This window comes from Rhinolophus sinicus, chromosome 2 (genome assembly GCF_057876585.1).
Source record: "Rhinolophus sinicus isolate RSI-liver-muscle chromosome 2, RSI-T2T, whole genome shotgun sequence".
Lineage (NCBI taxonomy): Eukaryota > Metazoa > Chordata > Mammalia > Chiroptera > Rhinolophidae > Rhinolophus > Rhinolophus sinicus.
The window spans coordinates 99,322,372-99,337,422 of record NC_142502.1 but is presented as its reverse complement, the minus strand read 5'-3'; the positions used below and the strand labels follow the sequence as shown (position 1 = coordinate 99,337,422).

At 47.6% G+C, this 15,051-nt stretch overlaps 1 protein-coding gene across 1 annotated transcript in view; it reads right to left on the bottom strand.

The window, feature by feature from the left end:
• The window catches only part of KIF6 (kinesin family member 6), a 406,288-nt gene that overhangs the window by 17,208 nt on the left and 374,029 nt on the right, over positions 1 to 15,051 (bottom strand). Inside the window, exons 17-19 of the mRNA XM_074332873.2 lie at positions 12,385 to 12,469; positions 10,546 to 10,681; positions 7,677 to 7,774 (exon numbers count right to left, since the gene is read on the bottom strand). Of these exons, the coding sequence (XP_074188974.2) occupies positions 7,677 to 7,774; positions 10,546 to 10,681; positions 12,385 to 12,469 (319 nt within the window). The remainder of the gene's footprint in view (positions 1 to 7,676; positions 7,775 to 10,545; positions 10,682 to 12,384; positions 12,470 to 15,051) is intronic.

Here is a 15,051-nt window from a genome sequence, read left to right as displayed (position 1 = left end):
CCTGAGCTGCCTTGTTGTGTTTTGGTTATTCATGGCAATTAATGTATTATTATTATTTGTTTTATGCTTTCCAGTAGGTAGTACTGGAGCATTTTATTTTCTCTTGCCCTGTTCTGGCTTCTCACATGGTGGGAGATTTCCTGGGGAGGTGGGCATCTCCACTGTGACCAGGTCGCCTTGGTCTCAGAGCACCATCCCCATGGGAGGATGTGGTGGGTAATGGGGTTCTGAGCCCCTGAAATCCCAGTGCTACCCTTGCAGCCAGATGTAGCGCTGTGCGTCTCAGCAGCCCTGGGTACCTCTGCTGGGACCAGGTGCGAAAGGTGGGGGTGGGGTGGGCTGGGAGAGGTGGCTGGTGTGCTTTTGGTTTCTTTTCTCCTCCGAGTAATGGCAACTGCCAGACCACAGCTGCCTCGCCCATATGTCTCCTCCCTTGTCGCTGGCATTAGCCGCAGTGTGTGTCTGCCACTCAGGAATTGCCTCTCCAGTTCTCAGGGCTGTAGATATTCTGCTCTTTAATCTGACCCTGCTATTGTTTCTTCTCAGACTCGCTGCTAACACTGGAGGGTGTGGGGGAGATGAGCTCTGAGAGTGTGGGGGGTGGTGGCCAGGCTCCTTGGCTGCTTTCTGCCTGGCAGTGAGGGCTGTTAGACCACCGTTGTTGCTCTTCTGTATTCGGTCTTTGCCCCAAGGTCTCTGCCAGTCACTAGGTTCAGCTGTATTATATGCTGATCTCTCAGGCAAAATTACTGGGCCCACAGAGAGTACACCTGCAGTTTCAATCCTCCACTCTGCTGGGACCACAGTGAGCTCTGGGCTGTATCCTGCAGCCCCCATCTCTGTACTTCTCCTTTCCCTCCGTGTGCCCCGATTCGCCCACCTTCAGATGTTTTGATGTGCGGATCTCTCAGACGTGTTTGTGTTGTGTAGGGGATCCTTTGTTAAATTACAGCTGTTCAACTTGTTGTAACTTCAAGGGGCGAGATCAAGGAGCACCCCTGATTTTGTCATGTTTCTGACATCATGTCACTGGATTTGACTCTGGCATTCTGCAGAAGTACACGCTGGAGACACATGGCTTACCCCTGGCCACATCAACTGCCCTTACGTGGCCCCAGCTAACCAGCTCTGTGCTTCCTTAGTGAGAAGTCAGATCCAACAGCTCATGAAGATGCAATTTTGCCCATTTTACTATGCTGCCTGGTACATGTGTCTTGTCTTGGATTCCTGGTTGCAAACAGAAGAACCCAGCAGCACCCCTTGGGAGATAAAGGGCCAGCGGCCAAAACTGTCCCAGATGCCAGTGACAGGATGGGATTCTCTCGCTTGCTTTTGGATGGTCCTTCCTACACACGTCAGAGCTGGAAGAGGCTGAAAAAGTCACCTGGTCAGAACCCTCCTTTTACAAATGGGAACAGTCAGGTGGAGGTGGGTCAGGGTTAGAGAGGGGGCAGTGGCTTTGCCATGTCTGCCTCAAGAGTCCAAGGACCTCCACCGGTCTGACCACTGGCTGCCCCATGCATGAGTGCAGCCCCTTCCCCACCTCCAGCCTTCTGTCCTCTCCAGCCTCATCCAGCAGCAGGACTGCATAGGTTTCTCCCTGCATAGGTTTAGGATTGTGAGCCAAACAAACAAGAAAGGAAATCAGAGCCTGGGACTTCTTTTTTTCTTTTCCTGATGCCTATTTCCCAGCATCCCAGAGATTCTCCACTGAGTCTTTGGGAGAATGGAGGACCTGTGTCATTTGGTGAGGACTGCTGTAAGACCAGAGGCAGCCACAAGGTGGCAGGCTCTGCATGCTTTTCTTTAGAGAACGCTGGCCAATTCTTAGGGCTCCTATTGGTGCAGGCGGAGAGAAGGGAAGGAGAAAGGACTTTCCACCCTGTAGGTGCTTCAATTATACAAGGTCCAGGTCAGTCTGGAACCTGTAGCAAATCTTACAAGATCAAATCATCGGCACACAAATGCATCACTGACTCAATGGCTTCCCAGTGGAGCCTTTTCTAAGATTCCCGGGAGTGTTCACAGGAGCCAAGCTGTTGAGTGTTGGGAGAGGTTGAAAGAGGGGCAGAGATGGACATGGGCAGGGCAGAAGGGCGTCATGATCACACCATGGCAGATGGGGCACCTGGCACCCTCTGCAGAGGCCCAGCTGTCCAGCCTGTTGCCTCGAGCAGCTCGTGCAGGAGGATGGCACCACACGAAGGCTTGGGGCTCCTGAGGGAAATGACGCCTCTGGTCCCGAAGCTGCTCCAGTGTCACTGGAGGACACAGTTCAGTTTCCCAACCCTCAGGATCATGTTACAAATTACTTTTGTCCTGTCTCCTGGCCAAGTAGCCCTTGACACTGAATTCATTACTCATGTTGACATTTGTTCTGGAGAGAGAACATACCAGCCATCAGAATGAATGATCTCTTTCTTAATAAGGATTAATAAGCAATATGAATCATAATTGGACCTCCTGGGTTGCCAATCAGAGCGCTGTGAATTTAGCATGATCAGCCCGCAGGCCCTGAGCAGGTCGGGAAAGTGATGAAATCAGGTTTGTTTCAGAACCTGAGGAGCAGAGAGGTCCAGTCCCTGGACCTGCAGTGAGCCGGTCAGGAGCTCAGATGGAAATAGTCAGCCGGACTCTCACTCTGTCACTCCAAAAGCTCTTCATTGGGACTGGAATATCTACCTGCTCAGAGAATAATAGTGATGCATCCAACAGAAAAGACGAGGGCATCCCTAAGGGGGCAGCTGGCTTGCCCAAGGGCCCACAGCTTGGAGGAGCTACAACGAGGATTTGTTTGACGCACTCTGTGTGAACTTGGTGCTGAGGAGACTCCTTGGAGGTGATCTGATGCACACCTTTGCAATCCAAGGTTCTGAACTTGGGGGTTAAACATCTCTCGGCAAGCACACCTAGGGAGCTCCTTTAATTGGAACCCCTGAGGAGTGCCCAGGAATGCCAAGGCCAGCACAGGCCCCGCTTCTCAGACTAGGGAATGCTGGGCGTGGAGCATGATCCGAATGGTTGGTTTCCCAAGGAGATCCTAGGAGGCTCGCCCAGCGGCTATTCTTAGACCTATTTTACGGTGGGCACGGTGTCAGACAAGCTGGCAGGTAAAGTCTGGCAGCAGAGTGGACACATGACAAGCAATAAAGAGTGGCACCCTTGGCTGATAGGGAATGTGGGAGAAGCGCAAGGAAGCATAGGGAGGGAGACAAAAGAATAAAAGGGAGAAATCATGAGTAAAATGAGAGGACTGATTCCAGGGTTTCTCAACTGAAATGGTGGGGTCAACAAAAGGGCGTTCTGGTTTTCCAGTCAGAGGCTAGACTTTGAAGGAAGCACAGATTTGTACTTGGAAAATCCTGGCCCCTTGGGAAAATCAGACTGTGGACACACTGAGAGAATGGAGGCCCTAAGCAGGAGGACCAGGCGTTTGGCAGAATATAAAGAAAGCACGTTTGTGTGACATAGCACTGAATACAGGCAGGAAAATGCCTCCTCCTTCTAAACAACAGAACATACACTTGCCCCTAAAGGACAGTCATTAATGTTAAAGGAAACTGACCTACTGACATGAGGAGTGGGGTGGGGGGTGGCTAGGTGCTGGCGGGCCTGGGTTCGAATCCTGTCTCCTCATTACTAGTTGGTTCATTGACCTCTCAGAGTCCAAGGGTTCTCACCTGTAAAGGGTGGGCAATGACAGTACATACCTCACACATTTGTTCAGTGCCTGGACCATAGGGCCCTTGATAAATGACAGGGAACTTTATTACTTTGAGAGAAGAAGGCCAATGCTGTTTCCTTAGAGAATTTAAGGACTCCCACAGCCGGTGCCCCACTGCTGGCTGTTTCGAGAATGTCTGAGATGCCACAATGAGCCGGGACAGGGTCTCTCCCCTGCCTCACCCCTGCCCAGGAGAGCTGTGAGCTCGTTCCTGCCAGCATTATAAAGCAAGTGGCAGGTGATTTCTTTGTCAGAGGCAGAGCCCCTAGGCCTCTCCCCTTCTAATCTCTAGCAGGAACTCTTTTCCTCTCCTCTGCCTATTGTAACCTTCCCACCTGTAATTTTTGACATCCGAACTATTATTGTGTGGGAGGGAATTTGGGGGTGCTGACCACTCACAGTCGAGGGGTCTTCACCATTACTATTCAGGACACTTTGTTATCTCTGCTGAGGGTTAGAGATCTGACCAAAGCACTGGCTGTCACACAGATGACAGCGCTCCAGGGCCCTCCTGAGAGCCATCTCCCAAAAGACTCTCCTTCCAGCAGCCATCAAAGGGGCTTGGGTAGAGCCCTAGGAGCAGGATTTGGGAAAAACTCCCATGGAGATCTGATATGCGTCTTTGAAATTCAAGATTCTGAACTTCACATGGCAGGCATAGTCTATTTCTACCTGTAGCCCTGGAGTGTGTTTACTGGGCCCATCCTGACATCTACACACACACACACACACACACACACACACACACACTTTCATTGTCTTTAAAGAAAAAAAGAAAATTAGAGCTGGGACTTCCTATTTGCTGGGCAGGATATTTCTACCAGTAGGAGCTATGGAAGAGATCAGAAAGACGCTGGGGAGACAGCCAGGGTCCTGAGCCTCACAAACAGGGAGCTTATTCTCATGTGGCCGATACATGAGAGGCTCAGAACAGAGCCAGAGCAATGATGGGGGAAGCTCTGTCCTCTTGGCTGGCCTGGGTCTGTGTTTTTCACACATGGTCTGTGGAGTCCTGGGGTTTCTGGGAGGGGACCCTGGGTGGGGAGGAGGCAGGTGTACAGGGGTTGCCAACTCAAGTGCCCCAGAGGTTGGCAGGTACCCAAGTGAAATCACAGAGAGGGCCCATGTATGCCGAGCTGCCTGCACTGCCATGGAGTAGTGCAGCTGTCTACTTACACTGGCTTTTAGTTTTTTAATTAATGGCTTATTTTTCACAGAAGATTCAGGGTTATAGAAAATTGAGCAGATAGTACAGAGAATTCCCATATAACCTCTCACTCTCCCCTTATTGTTTCCCCTATTATTAAATCTTGCATTGGCGTGGTATATTTGTTATTACTGATGAACCAACTGGGGGTTCGCTCTTTTGTTGTACATTCTATGGGTTTTGACACATGCATAATATTATGTATCCACCATTACAGTATCCTGCAGCATAGTTTCACTGACTTAAACATCCTCTGTCTTCACCTATTCATTCTTTCCACCCTCTCCTCTTGCCCTGGCAACCACTGATCTTTTTACTGTCGCCATAGTTTTGCCTGCTCCAGAACGTCACGTAGCTGGAATCATAAAGTAGGTAGCCTTTCCAGACTGGCTTCCTTCACTTAGTAATATGCATTTAAAATTCCTCCAGGTCTTTTCATGCTGAATAGCTCTTTTGTTTTATCTTATTTTTTTAGCGTTGAATAATAGCCCATCCTCTGGATGTACCACACAGTTTATTTATCCATTCACCTTTTGAATAGCATCTTGGTTGCTTCCAGGTTTGCCAATTATAAATAAAACTGCTATAAACATCCGTGTACAGGTCTTTGTGTGGACATAAGTTTTCAACCTCTTTGGGTAAATACCAAGGAGTGTGATTGCTGGATGGTATGTTCAGTTTTCTATAAAACTATGAAACTGTCTTCCAAAGCGTCTGTACCGTTTTGCATTCCCACCAGCGATGAATGAGTTTTTGTTGCTTCACATCTTCACTGGCATGTGATGCTGTCATTTAAAATTTTTTTTAGCCATTCTAATAGGTGTGCACATTCCCTAATGATATATGATATCGAGCATCTTATCGTACACTTATCTGCCATCTGTTTGTCTTCTTTGGTGAGGTGGCTGCTCAGATCTTTTGTCCATTTGAAAACTATTGTTGAATTTTAAGAGTTCTTTGTATATTTTGGATGCAAGTCCTGTATTAGATATGTTTTGCAAACTTTTTCTCCCTCTTTTATTCTCTTTATTCTCTTAACAGGGTCTGTCACAGAACAGTATTCATTTTAATAAAGTCCAACTTATCAATTTTTCTTTTATGGATTTATACTGCCTTTTAAAACAGCAGGATAGCCAAACAGAACGTACCCTGCCAGTTCTTGATCTTGGGCTTAGGGGCTCACACAGGAGATGTTTCCTAAAACTAAATACAAGATGCTGTTTGGGGGATGTGGAGAAGTCCTGAGTGTTTTAAAGAATATTTTCATATTACAGAAAAGTTGCAAAGAAAAGTTGCAAAGTTGCAACAAATAGTTCCTCTGTATCCCATACCTAGTTTCCCTCATTATACAATCTTATATTAGTATAGTACATTAGTCACAACTAATGAACCAATGTTCATACATTATTATTAATTGAAGTCCATACTTTATTCAAATTTTCTTTTTTTATTGGGGAATATTGGGGAACAGTGTGTTTCTCCAGGGCCCATCAGCTCCAAGTTGTTGTCCTTCAATCTAATTGTGGAGGGAGCAGCTCACTGGCCCATGTGGCCATTCAACCGACAACCGTGCCACTCAGAGCTCGTGCTCTAAACAACTGAGCCATCCAGCTGCCCTTCAACTTTTCTTAGTCTGTACCCAATATGCTTTTTCTGATCTAGGATTCCATCCGGGTTAGCACATCATGTTTTGTCATAGTATCTCCTTTGCCTCCTCTTGTTTGTGATAGTTTCGCAGACTCTTCCTGTTTTTGACGACCTTGACAGTTTTCAGGAGTACTGATCAGGTATTTTACAGAATGTCCCTCAGCTGGGAGTTGTCTGATGTTTTCCTCATGATTTGACTGGGATTATGGGTTTTTTGAGAAGACCACAAAGGTACAGTGGCATTCCCATCACACCATATCAAGGATACTGTCTGACATGACGCCCCCTTCCCACCAAACCCCCTTTTCAAAATCTCTGTTTCACATTTTCAATGAGAGAGCTCAGCTCCTATTCAAACCTGGTCAAAGGATGACTCCTTGGCGTCAGAGGCCGAGGCCCCACTCCTGCTGCCCTGGCCTCTGTCACGACAGCACTGTCTGTGTGGGGGTGGGGATGGCCGAGGCAAAGGTCACGGCCTCCACCACCTGACTGTGTGGTTGGAAAGACGTAATCATGTGGAGGCATGAGAAGGAACCTGCCTTCAAAAGGTGCTGTGTGAGGAAGTAGGGTGTCTGCTGGATTGGGCCACCACGCAGGGAAACTGGCTCTGGGCTGTGCTCGTGAGGAAGCCGTCCTCGTGGGGGGCTGCTCACCTCTCTCCTGAATCTGTGCTAGCACGGAGTCCTTTACCAGAGCCCCCTTGTCCACTGGCAGGCTGACTGCCCTCTACGACCCCCAGCACCCCTCATCCTCCTCCCCCTCCCGCTCCCATGCTACTATCCCCCCCACCCACTGCCACTCCCTTCTTCCTGCTTAGGGCTCAGGACCAGGGCTTGTTAAACTCTTGTCTCTTGTTGCTGTGGCAGTCAGTCTAGTGGCTGTCAGAGTAAGGCGGAAGGAAGGACTGAAGGATGCATGTGCAAACAAGCCTGAAAGACACTGGCGTGTGTATCTACAACTAATTTAACAGTAACAGTAGTTGATCGTCCTGGATCATGCAGCCTCTAGAGAGACACTGAAAGCAACAAGAACGGGCTGAGGACAGGTAGGAAGCCTTACCTGGGCACCCTAACCCGGTCAGTGGAGTTCTCTCCTTACCTTTTGTTAGAGAGAAGCGGGGACCTTTGGTGCTGGGATCCGGGCGTCTGGGGAAAGGGCTTCATGTGACTGAGTGATTTCACTGCTGGAGAGTTTACCTGTTGCCCAAAGAGGAGTTTCACAGTGTTAGCTTGAATCTTAGGACACGGGAAAGTGTCCTCGATGTATTTCTTAAGGAGACAAAACTAACTATAAAAGTTGTTATATACAACATACTTGTTGTACGAGGGCAAAAATAAACCGAGACGTAGGTGACCATGTCTCAGTGACCATGATGATGGGCATCGAAGTGTTATGTTTGGGTGGCAGAATTACCGGTGATACAGGATGCATTCTTTGTGCTTTTCTGGGCTAAGTTTTCCAAACTGAGCATGTATTACTTTTTGTAGTTAGGAAAACAATGACAATTCTCCAGAAGTCCTTCCTGGTTTTTTTTTTGCTTCCCCTTGTGCCAAAGAGATGCTGCCAGAGTCGGGAGAACTGCACTGAGCACTTTGTGCAGGAAGCAGCTCCGCCACGGTGCCCTGGACCCTTGCATGAGTCCACACAGGGCTCGTGGATAAGGCTTCACCTGCAGCTTATCTGAGTCTGGCAGAATGCCTTGCGATTTCCCCAGAACATGAGAGCATGGAGGCTTATGAGTAGCTGCTACAAAGCTATTCCCCACTTGCCTCCCTGTCTTCCCAGGACACTGTCGTGGGACAGTTTCTCATTGACTCCCTCGTTCTGATGAGGTTTAAGGATTTCTGCCTCGCGCCACTCAGGGTGCATCTGGAGGCTATAAAACCACTCAGCATCAGCATAGCATCGGCTCCTCAGAGACAGGGTGTCCCATTATTCCTGTCACAGTCATCTGGTCCCTTTTGTTTCAGTGACATCCTGTGAGACAGAGGACCCACCGAGCTGACACCATTGGCTATTCTGGCTTTCACTGTCTATGTAAGTCACACACTGTCTGACTCTGTCATCCTTGCCGGACACTTCCCGAGTCACATGGGATGTCCCTTATCTACTGTTCAGGGACTGAGCTCGCTTGGGTATAAGCAGTGCTGACACCTCGCTCACTGATGACCTCACCAGCAAGGGATCTTAACTGGAGAACAGACAGAACCCAGAGGCGCTGTGAACATAGATGGGAACTGATCACACCTTTATTTTTCCTAACTTCTACCTGGAATGTAACATTTCTTCCAATGATAAGTATAGACAAAACCCACAGTATTGGCAGTACCAATGACTTTACCACCAGTAGAAATCACAGATATTTTCATAGCATGTTACAGATGCAGAAATCTTGAAATATTGTGTTCATTGTTACTCTGACATTATGGTAAGTATTGGACCCGCCCTTAGATCTTATTAATTAATGCATTTGTGAAGTGTTATACATACTACTATACCATAACTTTATTGTAAACATATTTTGAGACCTGCATTTCAGTCTTATTGGTTTTCTTTGTCATCTTGTGTATTTAATTTTATCCAAATAGTCTTCTCCATCATCTGGTCACATGGCTACTTGGTGACTATCGGTTACTGCTGCCTGACTGTCCTGGGGCAAAGATCTTTGGCTCTCAATTTCCTTGTCCTTAAAATGAAGGGATCAGCCTGTCCTGTCATCTCTAAGGGTTCTGTCAGCCATACGAGTGATATGAGCATGTGTGTTTCATCACTTTTATTGTACCACCACTGAGGAGTCACATGAGGACAACCAAAAGCAGGAGGGTGTACTAACAGTTCTTAACAGATTATCTTAGCCTTCATCATATTATAGAGAACGTTTAGGAATTTGTCTAGAAAATATGCAAAAGCTTATCTATAAATGTGTTGCCAGTGAAATACTAGAAACAACCTAAACATTAAACAATAGATTAAATAGATTAAAATAAATCCCTATGATGGAATAGTGACAGCAGTTAGAATGATGGTGAACAAATAATAACATGGAAGAGCAGTCATGCTATACAATTAAGTAAAAAAAAAAAGCCATTTGTGATACTTGAAGGCCAATATGATTCTATTTTTATAAGACCATATGAATGCGTATGCATAGAAAAAAGATAAAATAATATAACCCTACACGGTAATACCGGTTGTCCTTAAGTAGTGGGATTATGGTGATTTTTACTGCATTGTGTTTTTCTGTATTTTCTAAAATTTCTATAATATATACATATGCATATACAGAGGGTGCCAAAAAATGTATACACATTTAAAGAAAGGAAAACTGTATTAAAATTATAATACTCAATATATACCGATAACAAAAGATGAATACAAGTCACGTTTGACTTCTACAATTATAAGAGGTGCTCAAAGTGGTTCCCATCAGCGTCCAGACACTTCTGATTATGGCAAACTACTGCTTGAGCAATGTTGACCAAAGTGTCCACTTGTATACATTTTTTTGGTATATGTATATATATATGTATATATATATATGTAATATGTATAGATATGACTGTTTTATATATATATATATATATATGACTGTAATATGAAAAAACAATCAATTGTCAATATGCCATCACAGGAGAACATCACACAAAGCAACAGTGGCAGGTCCATTGGTTTTGGGAGCCACACCTTCAGTCCCCCACCTTTCTATGTGACAGGCATCAGAGAAGGAAACCACCAGCCTCTGACCATTTGCGTTCCTTGTTAGTAAAATGAGCACTTGCTTCATGAGCCAGGGAACAAGAGCAGGTGGTCCTGTGGGTTGAAGCCCCTACTTTTCTTCCTGTTAGCTCCATGGGCGCTGTGTGCCTGCCCTGCCCCCACCTCCCACCGCCAGCTGCCCTGACATTCCCCAGGCCACAGACAGAGGATGGGTTCTAGGCCAGCAAGGGGCAGGGCCAGTCATTCCTACCTGCAGGCTGGTGGCCTCCTCTGCCCACCAGGCTTCAAATTCTTTCTGCAGCTTCACCTTGGCTTTGTCCATGAGCAGCTGCAAGTGTTCGATCTCCACCTTCAGGGCCTTCAGCCGTATGAACATTGTTTTATACCTACAGTGGAATCGAGGCAAAGTCTTGAAAGTCAGTGGCAGGGAGGGAGAACTGCAGGTGGACTGTGCCTCAGAAGCCTGGCAGTGCTGGTTGGTAAAGGGGACTGGGACCCAGTAGTTGCCCACCGAGGCCAAAGTATGGTGCCAGGGTTTCAGTCCATCACAGAGAAGCAGAGCCAGGTGATTTTGTCCAGGAGGCATATGGGCCTGTGTGTGTGAGATGAACAACCCCTCTCCAAGAATGATTACCAATATTGAGCACTTACTAAGGGGCAGGCATTGTTCTGGGCACTGGACACACATATACTCATTTAATCTTTTCACAACTGCGTGAAGAAGATACTGTTATTATCCTCTCCCTTTACAGATTTGGAACCTCAGGCATGCAGAGGTTAAGTAACTTGTTCTATGGCACAGAGCTAATGAACAGAGGAGCCAGAATGGGAACCCAGGCCACGTGGGTCTAGAACCATAGTCTTAACTGCCTCACCATCCCACTGGTTCATTTTCATGCTGAGGACCAAAAGTTGCAGTACATCTGTCAGTGCGTATGTGGGTTTTGGGCATGCTACAAGGAATCAGAAGTTGTCCAACAGGAAGCAGTTGAATAGCCAAACTGCAGAGACAACCTGACTTCTGAGATGACCCTGATGTTTGGAAAGATGGACCAAGGAGACAAGATGGGGTGGAGTAAAGACACAGAAGAGTGAATTGGAAAGGAACTGAAAAAAATAGAGTGAGGGAGAGCACAACTGTGGAGCGACCCCAGGGGGTGGAGAGGAATAGCCCATGTGAAGGAGGGCAGCACGAGGCATTCTGGAAGGAGGATGCTGGCAGGAGAAAACAGTGCACAGTTATCAGGCGTGATCTGGAGACCAGCTTGTTCTCATCAAGTCTCAGATGGCACGAGTGTGTGTGTGTGTGTGTGTGTGTGTGTGTGTGTGTGTGTGTGGCGGCAGGGTGATGGGGTTTGCTCAGGGTGCAAGCCTAGCCAGCTCAGGGGTAGCGTGTGTTGCAATGGCACCATCAGTACTTTGAGGGCAAGGAGGTTACTTGTGCGGTCTCCCCAAAATCTGTCCATGGCATAGAGGAGAGTGCAAACATTTGTTGAGTGCGTACATGAGTGAATGAACTACGAAGCTTACTGGGATGTTAAGCGAGATTCGGTGACCATATGTGTATCAGTAATGGCCACGTGTCTGTTTATGCCTGAGGTTCCTCACTCTGTCACTGAAATCATTTAAGGACCCTAAATGGCTGCATGAGGGTATGATGTTCTAAGGACACTTGTCAGATAAAGAGAGAGGAGGGAAGAGGATAAAGCTGCAGGCAGGAGGAAGACCTCTGTGGTCATACTTCTGGACTCCCCTAGATGGCAGCAGTAGACAAGACTAGTTGCTTCCTAAGCTCCAGCCTGGGGCTCTGGGCTGGGGAGGGTGCCTACAGCAAACAGCACTCCCGATTCGTGAGTCCGGGCTCCCCATTCTGACCTCACACTGCCTAGGTTTCCCGCATCATCTCTGCCTGCTCAAAGGTAGCACCTCCTCCAGTTATTTTGGGACTCAGCTGCTGGACCCAGTTCCCAGAGAAGCTCCAGGCCTGGGTTGGGGTGTGGCCTCCCTGCCTGTCCTGGGCAGCTCCAGGCCATCCCTGAGAGCCCTCTGAGGCTGGGGGCAGGGTGGGCAGGGAGAAAAGAAAGGGCACCTTCTCTTTTCCTCCTCCAGTTGTGATCGCAGCTTCTCTTCCAGCAGGTCTGGCACCAAGGGCTCGGCCATGTTTTCTGAGATACCTGGAGAAGGGAGATGCTGGCATTTTACTCCAACAAGGAAGAAAGGCAAAGGGAGAAGTGGGATCTTTAGGGCAGATGACAGAGTCAAAGTGCATCCCAAGCTGAAAGGAGACCTTAGAAGTTCCTTTGGGGCCTTTGGATGGGACGCTGCTTCAGCCTCCTCCTCTGGATGGCCACTTCTGCTTGGCCGGGGGCCCCTGGGGAGGCTTCCTTGATTCAGCTCCATTCGCTGTCCCTCCCACTGCCCAACAACTGTCACTGAAAGAGAATTCTTCCTCACATTGCTACTTACCCTTTTACTACTGACTTCACTCATTTCCTCTGGAGTCCCCAGGGAAGATGCTACGTAGCCTTTCCCCATCCTCTGACACAGAGCTCCATGCAAACTAAGAAGACATCACTGAATCATTGCACATCTTTCTTTGCAACGCCAAAGTGCTGAATTCTCTAGCCTCCAATCATGTCTCCTGTTTTTGACTTCTCTCTAAAGCGGTGGATCCCACGCCTGATTAACCCAGGCAGTGCTAATACACAACCTGAGCTGAGACCCACACTCGGATGCCCCGTCCATAAGATAGGGCGACAGGACCGTGGCCAGGCCACATATGCCCACCGTCCCTGGTGGTTGCCCGGTTGCCTGCGGTGGTTAGTGTGCTCATCTGGAGCCCATCGTTTCCTAGCCGGTGGGTGAGGTCTCTTTATCCTCCTAGGAGTCTCTCTGTGGTTACACTGCATTTTTTAGCCTCACAGACGGCTCCTTAGAAGTCACACAGCCCTGTTTTTTCTCCATGGAGGGGAGAATCGACTACTATGGGCCAGGTACTTTCTGGACACAGTCAGACTCAATCCTTCTAGTCCTCATCTGAGGTGTTACTGTTCCCACTTTACAGACAAGGGCACTGAGGGTCAAAGAGGTTAACCTGCCCAAGGTCACATGACTAACCAGAAGAACCTGGATCCAAATCTGGGTTTGTTTGGTTGCTAGGGCCTTGGATTCAGAAATTCCTTTTCTGACAGATGGTCATCTGCTTTCTGCCCAAATACTTGCAGTGGTTGGAGATCACTACTTGGCCTGATAGCACGTTTCATTGTGGGCAGCTCTGTGTCCTCTCACTTTCAGCTGAGACATACCCCACTAGTGTATTTTCACCTCTGCTTTGGATCTGTAGAGCCGCATAGCATATCCTCCTTAATTTGATGGTTCTTTAAATATCTTAACAACAAAAACAACAGCAACAACAGGAACAAAGTATGTGTCTGGAGCTTTAGTCTCAGGCCATCTCTGTCCAATTCCCTCATCTAAGGGCTCAGTGACACGGTGACTTTCTAACTGATCTTCAGTATAGAGCCTATATCTGGACATGATACTCCAGATAGGTCTGAGAAGGCCAGGGTAGAGAAGGGCTCTCCTAGCCCTTACAAATTTACGCTCCACATTTCTGCAGCAGGTGAATTACTAACAAGGTCCATTTATGGAGTGCCTTCAATATGCCAGGTTCTGCCAAGTTCAACCAGGCACTGGCCTAGATGGCCTACTCACCTTATTGGTAATTCTCCAAATAACCTAGCAGGGAAGGCATTACCACCTCATTTCAGTTCGTTAGAGTTTGGGGCTCGGGGAGCGCAGTGAATAACCCAAGCTCACACAGCTAATAAGCGGCAGTGCTGGGATTTGAACCCAGTTTTCTGTCTGGTTCCAAAGAGCTAAATGTTCATACCAGGCTGCCTCACCAACACTTTTTTATTCTTCACCAGCTTTGTCACTGTCATGGCCAGGTCAGTTTGTCATTGGCCACTATTAAGCTTGAGGTCAGTTTAAACACTTTCATATTTTGATGAGTGGTTGTCAAAATGCATCCTATTTCCATGTGATTGTCCTTCTGATCCCAAATGCAGCACTTCCCATTTATTGGGGGTTAGCCTCCTGAAAGGTTCTTGTTCTGCGATACCTTTATTCTTTCCCCTTTGGTGCCTTACATGTCCTTATCTAACCCACTGATAAATACGCTAAGTGAATTAGGATTCTGTCCTTTGTCTTCCAGGAACCTGTGACTCTCTCTCTCCCTTGTGTCAAGTGACAGCTGTCACTTGTAAACTGACTGAGCAAGCGTGTTACTTCATCATTTAAACACAGGAGATGTAGATACCACAGACTTCCCAGCTGCAGACCATCCTGTCACCCATGCTGGTCCTACGGAGCCCGACTGCCTCTCACAGGTACTGGAAGCCCCTCAAGGGCAGGGACGGGCCCTCCTGCTCTCCATATGTCCCCCTGTTCTTTGTTCACACTTCACGGACACGATGCCCTCGGGGCTATCCATGTTCACTGGCCCTTGTCCTCTCTGAAAAATGTCAGACATGATAAACTCAACCAAGTACCCGAACATCAAAGTGATAATGCTAGGACTTGAAATGGACAGAATGTTTCCTCTGTTAGTAGTTTCAGAAATGGGCAAATGTATCTTCCAGACTGTTAAAAAAGAAAAGCGGTGACTCCCTTCTTCCTTTTAATGTGTTTTGACCCACACCAAGGGACCTGCTGAGGAATTCAGTGAAGTCCCTGCTCTGTGGTGACTGGCTGG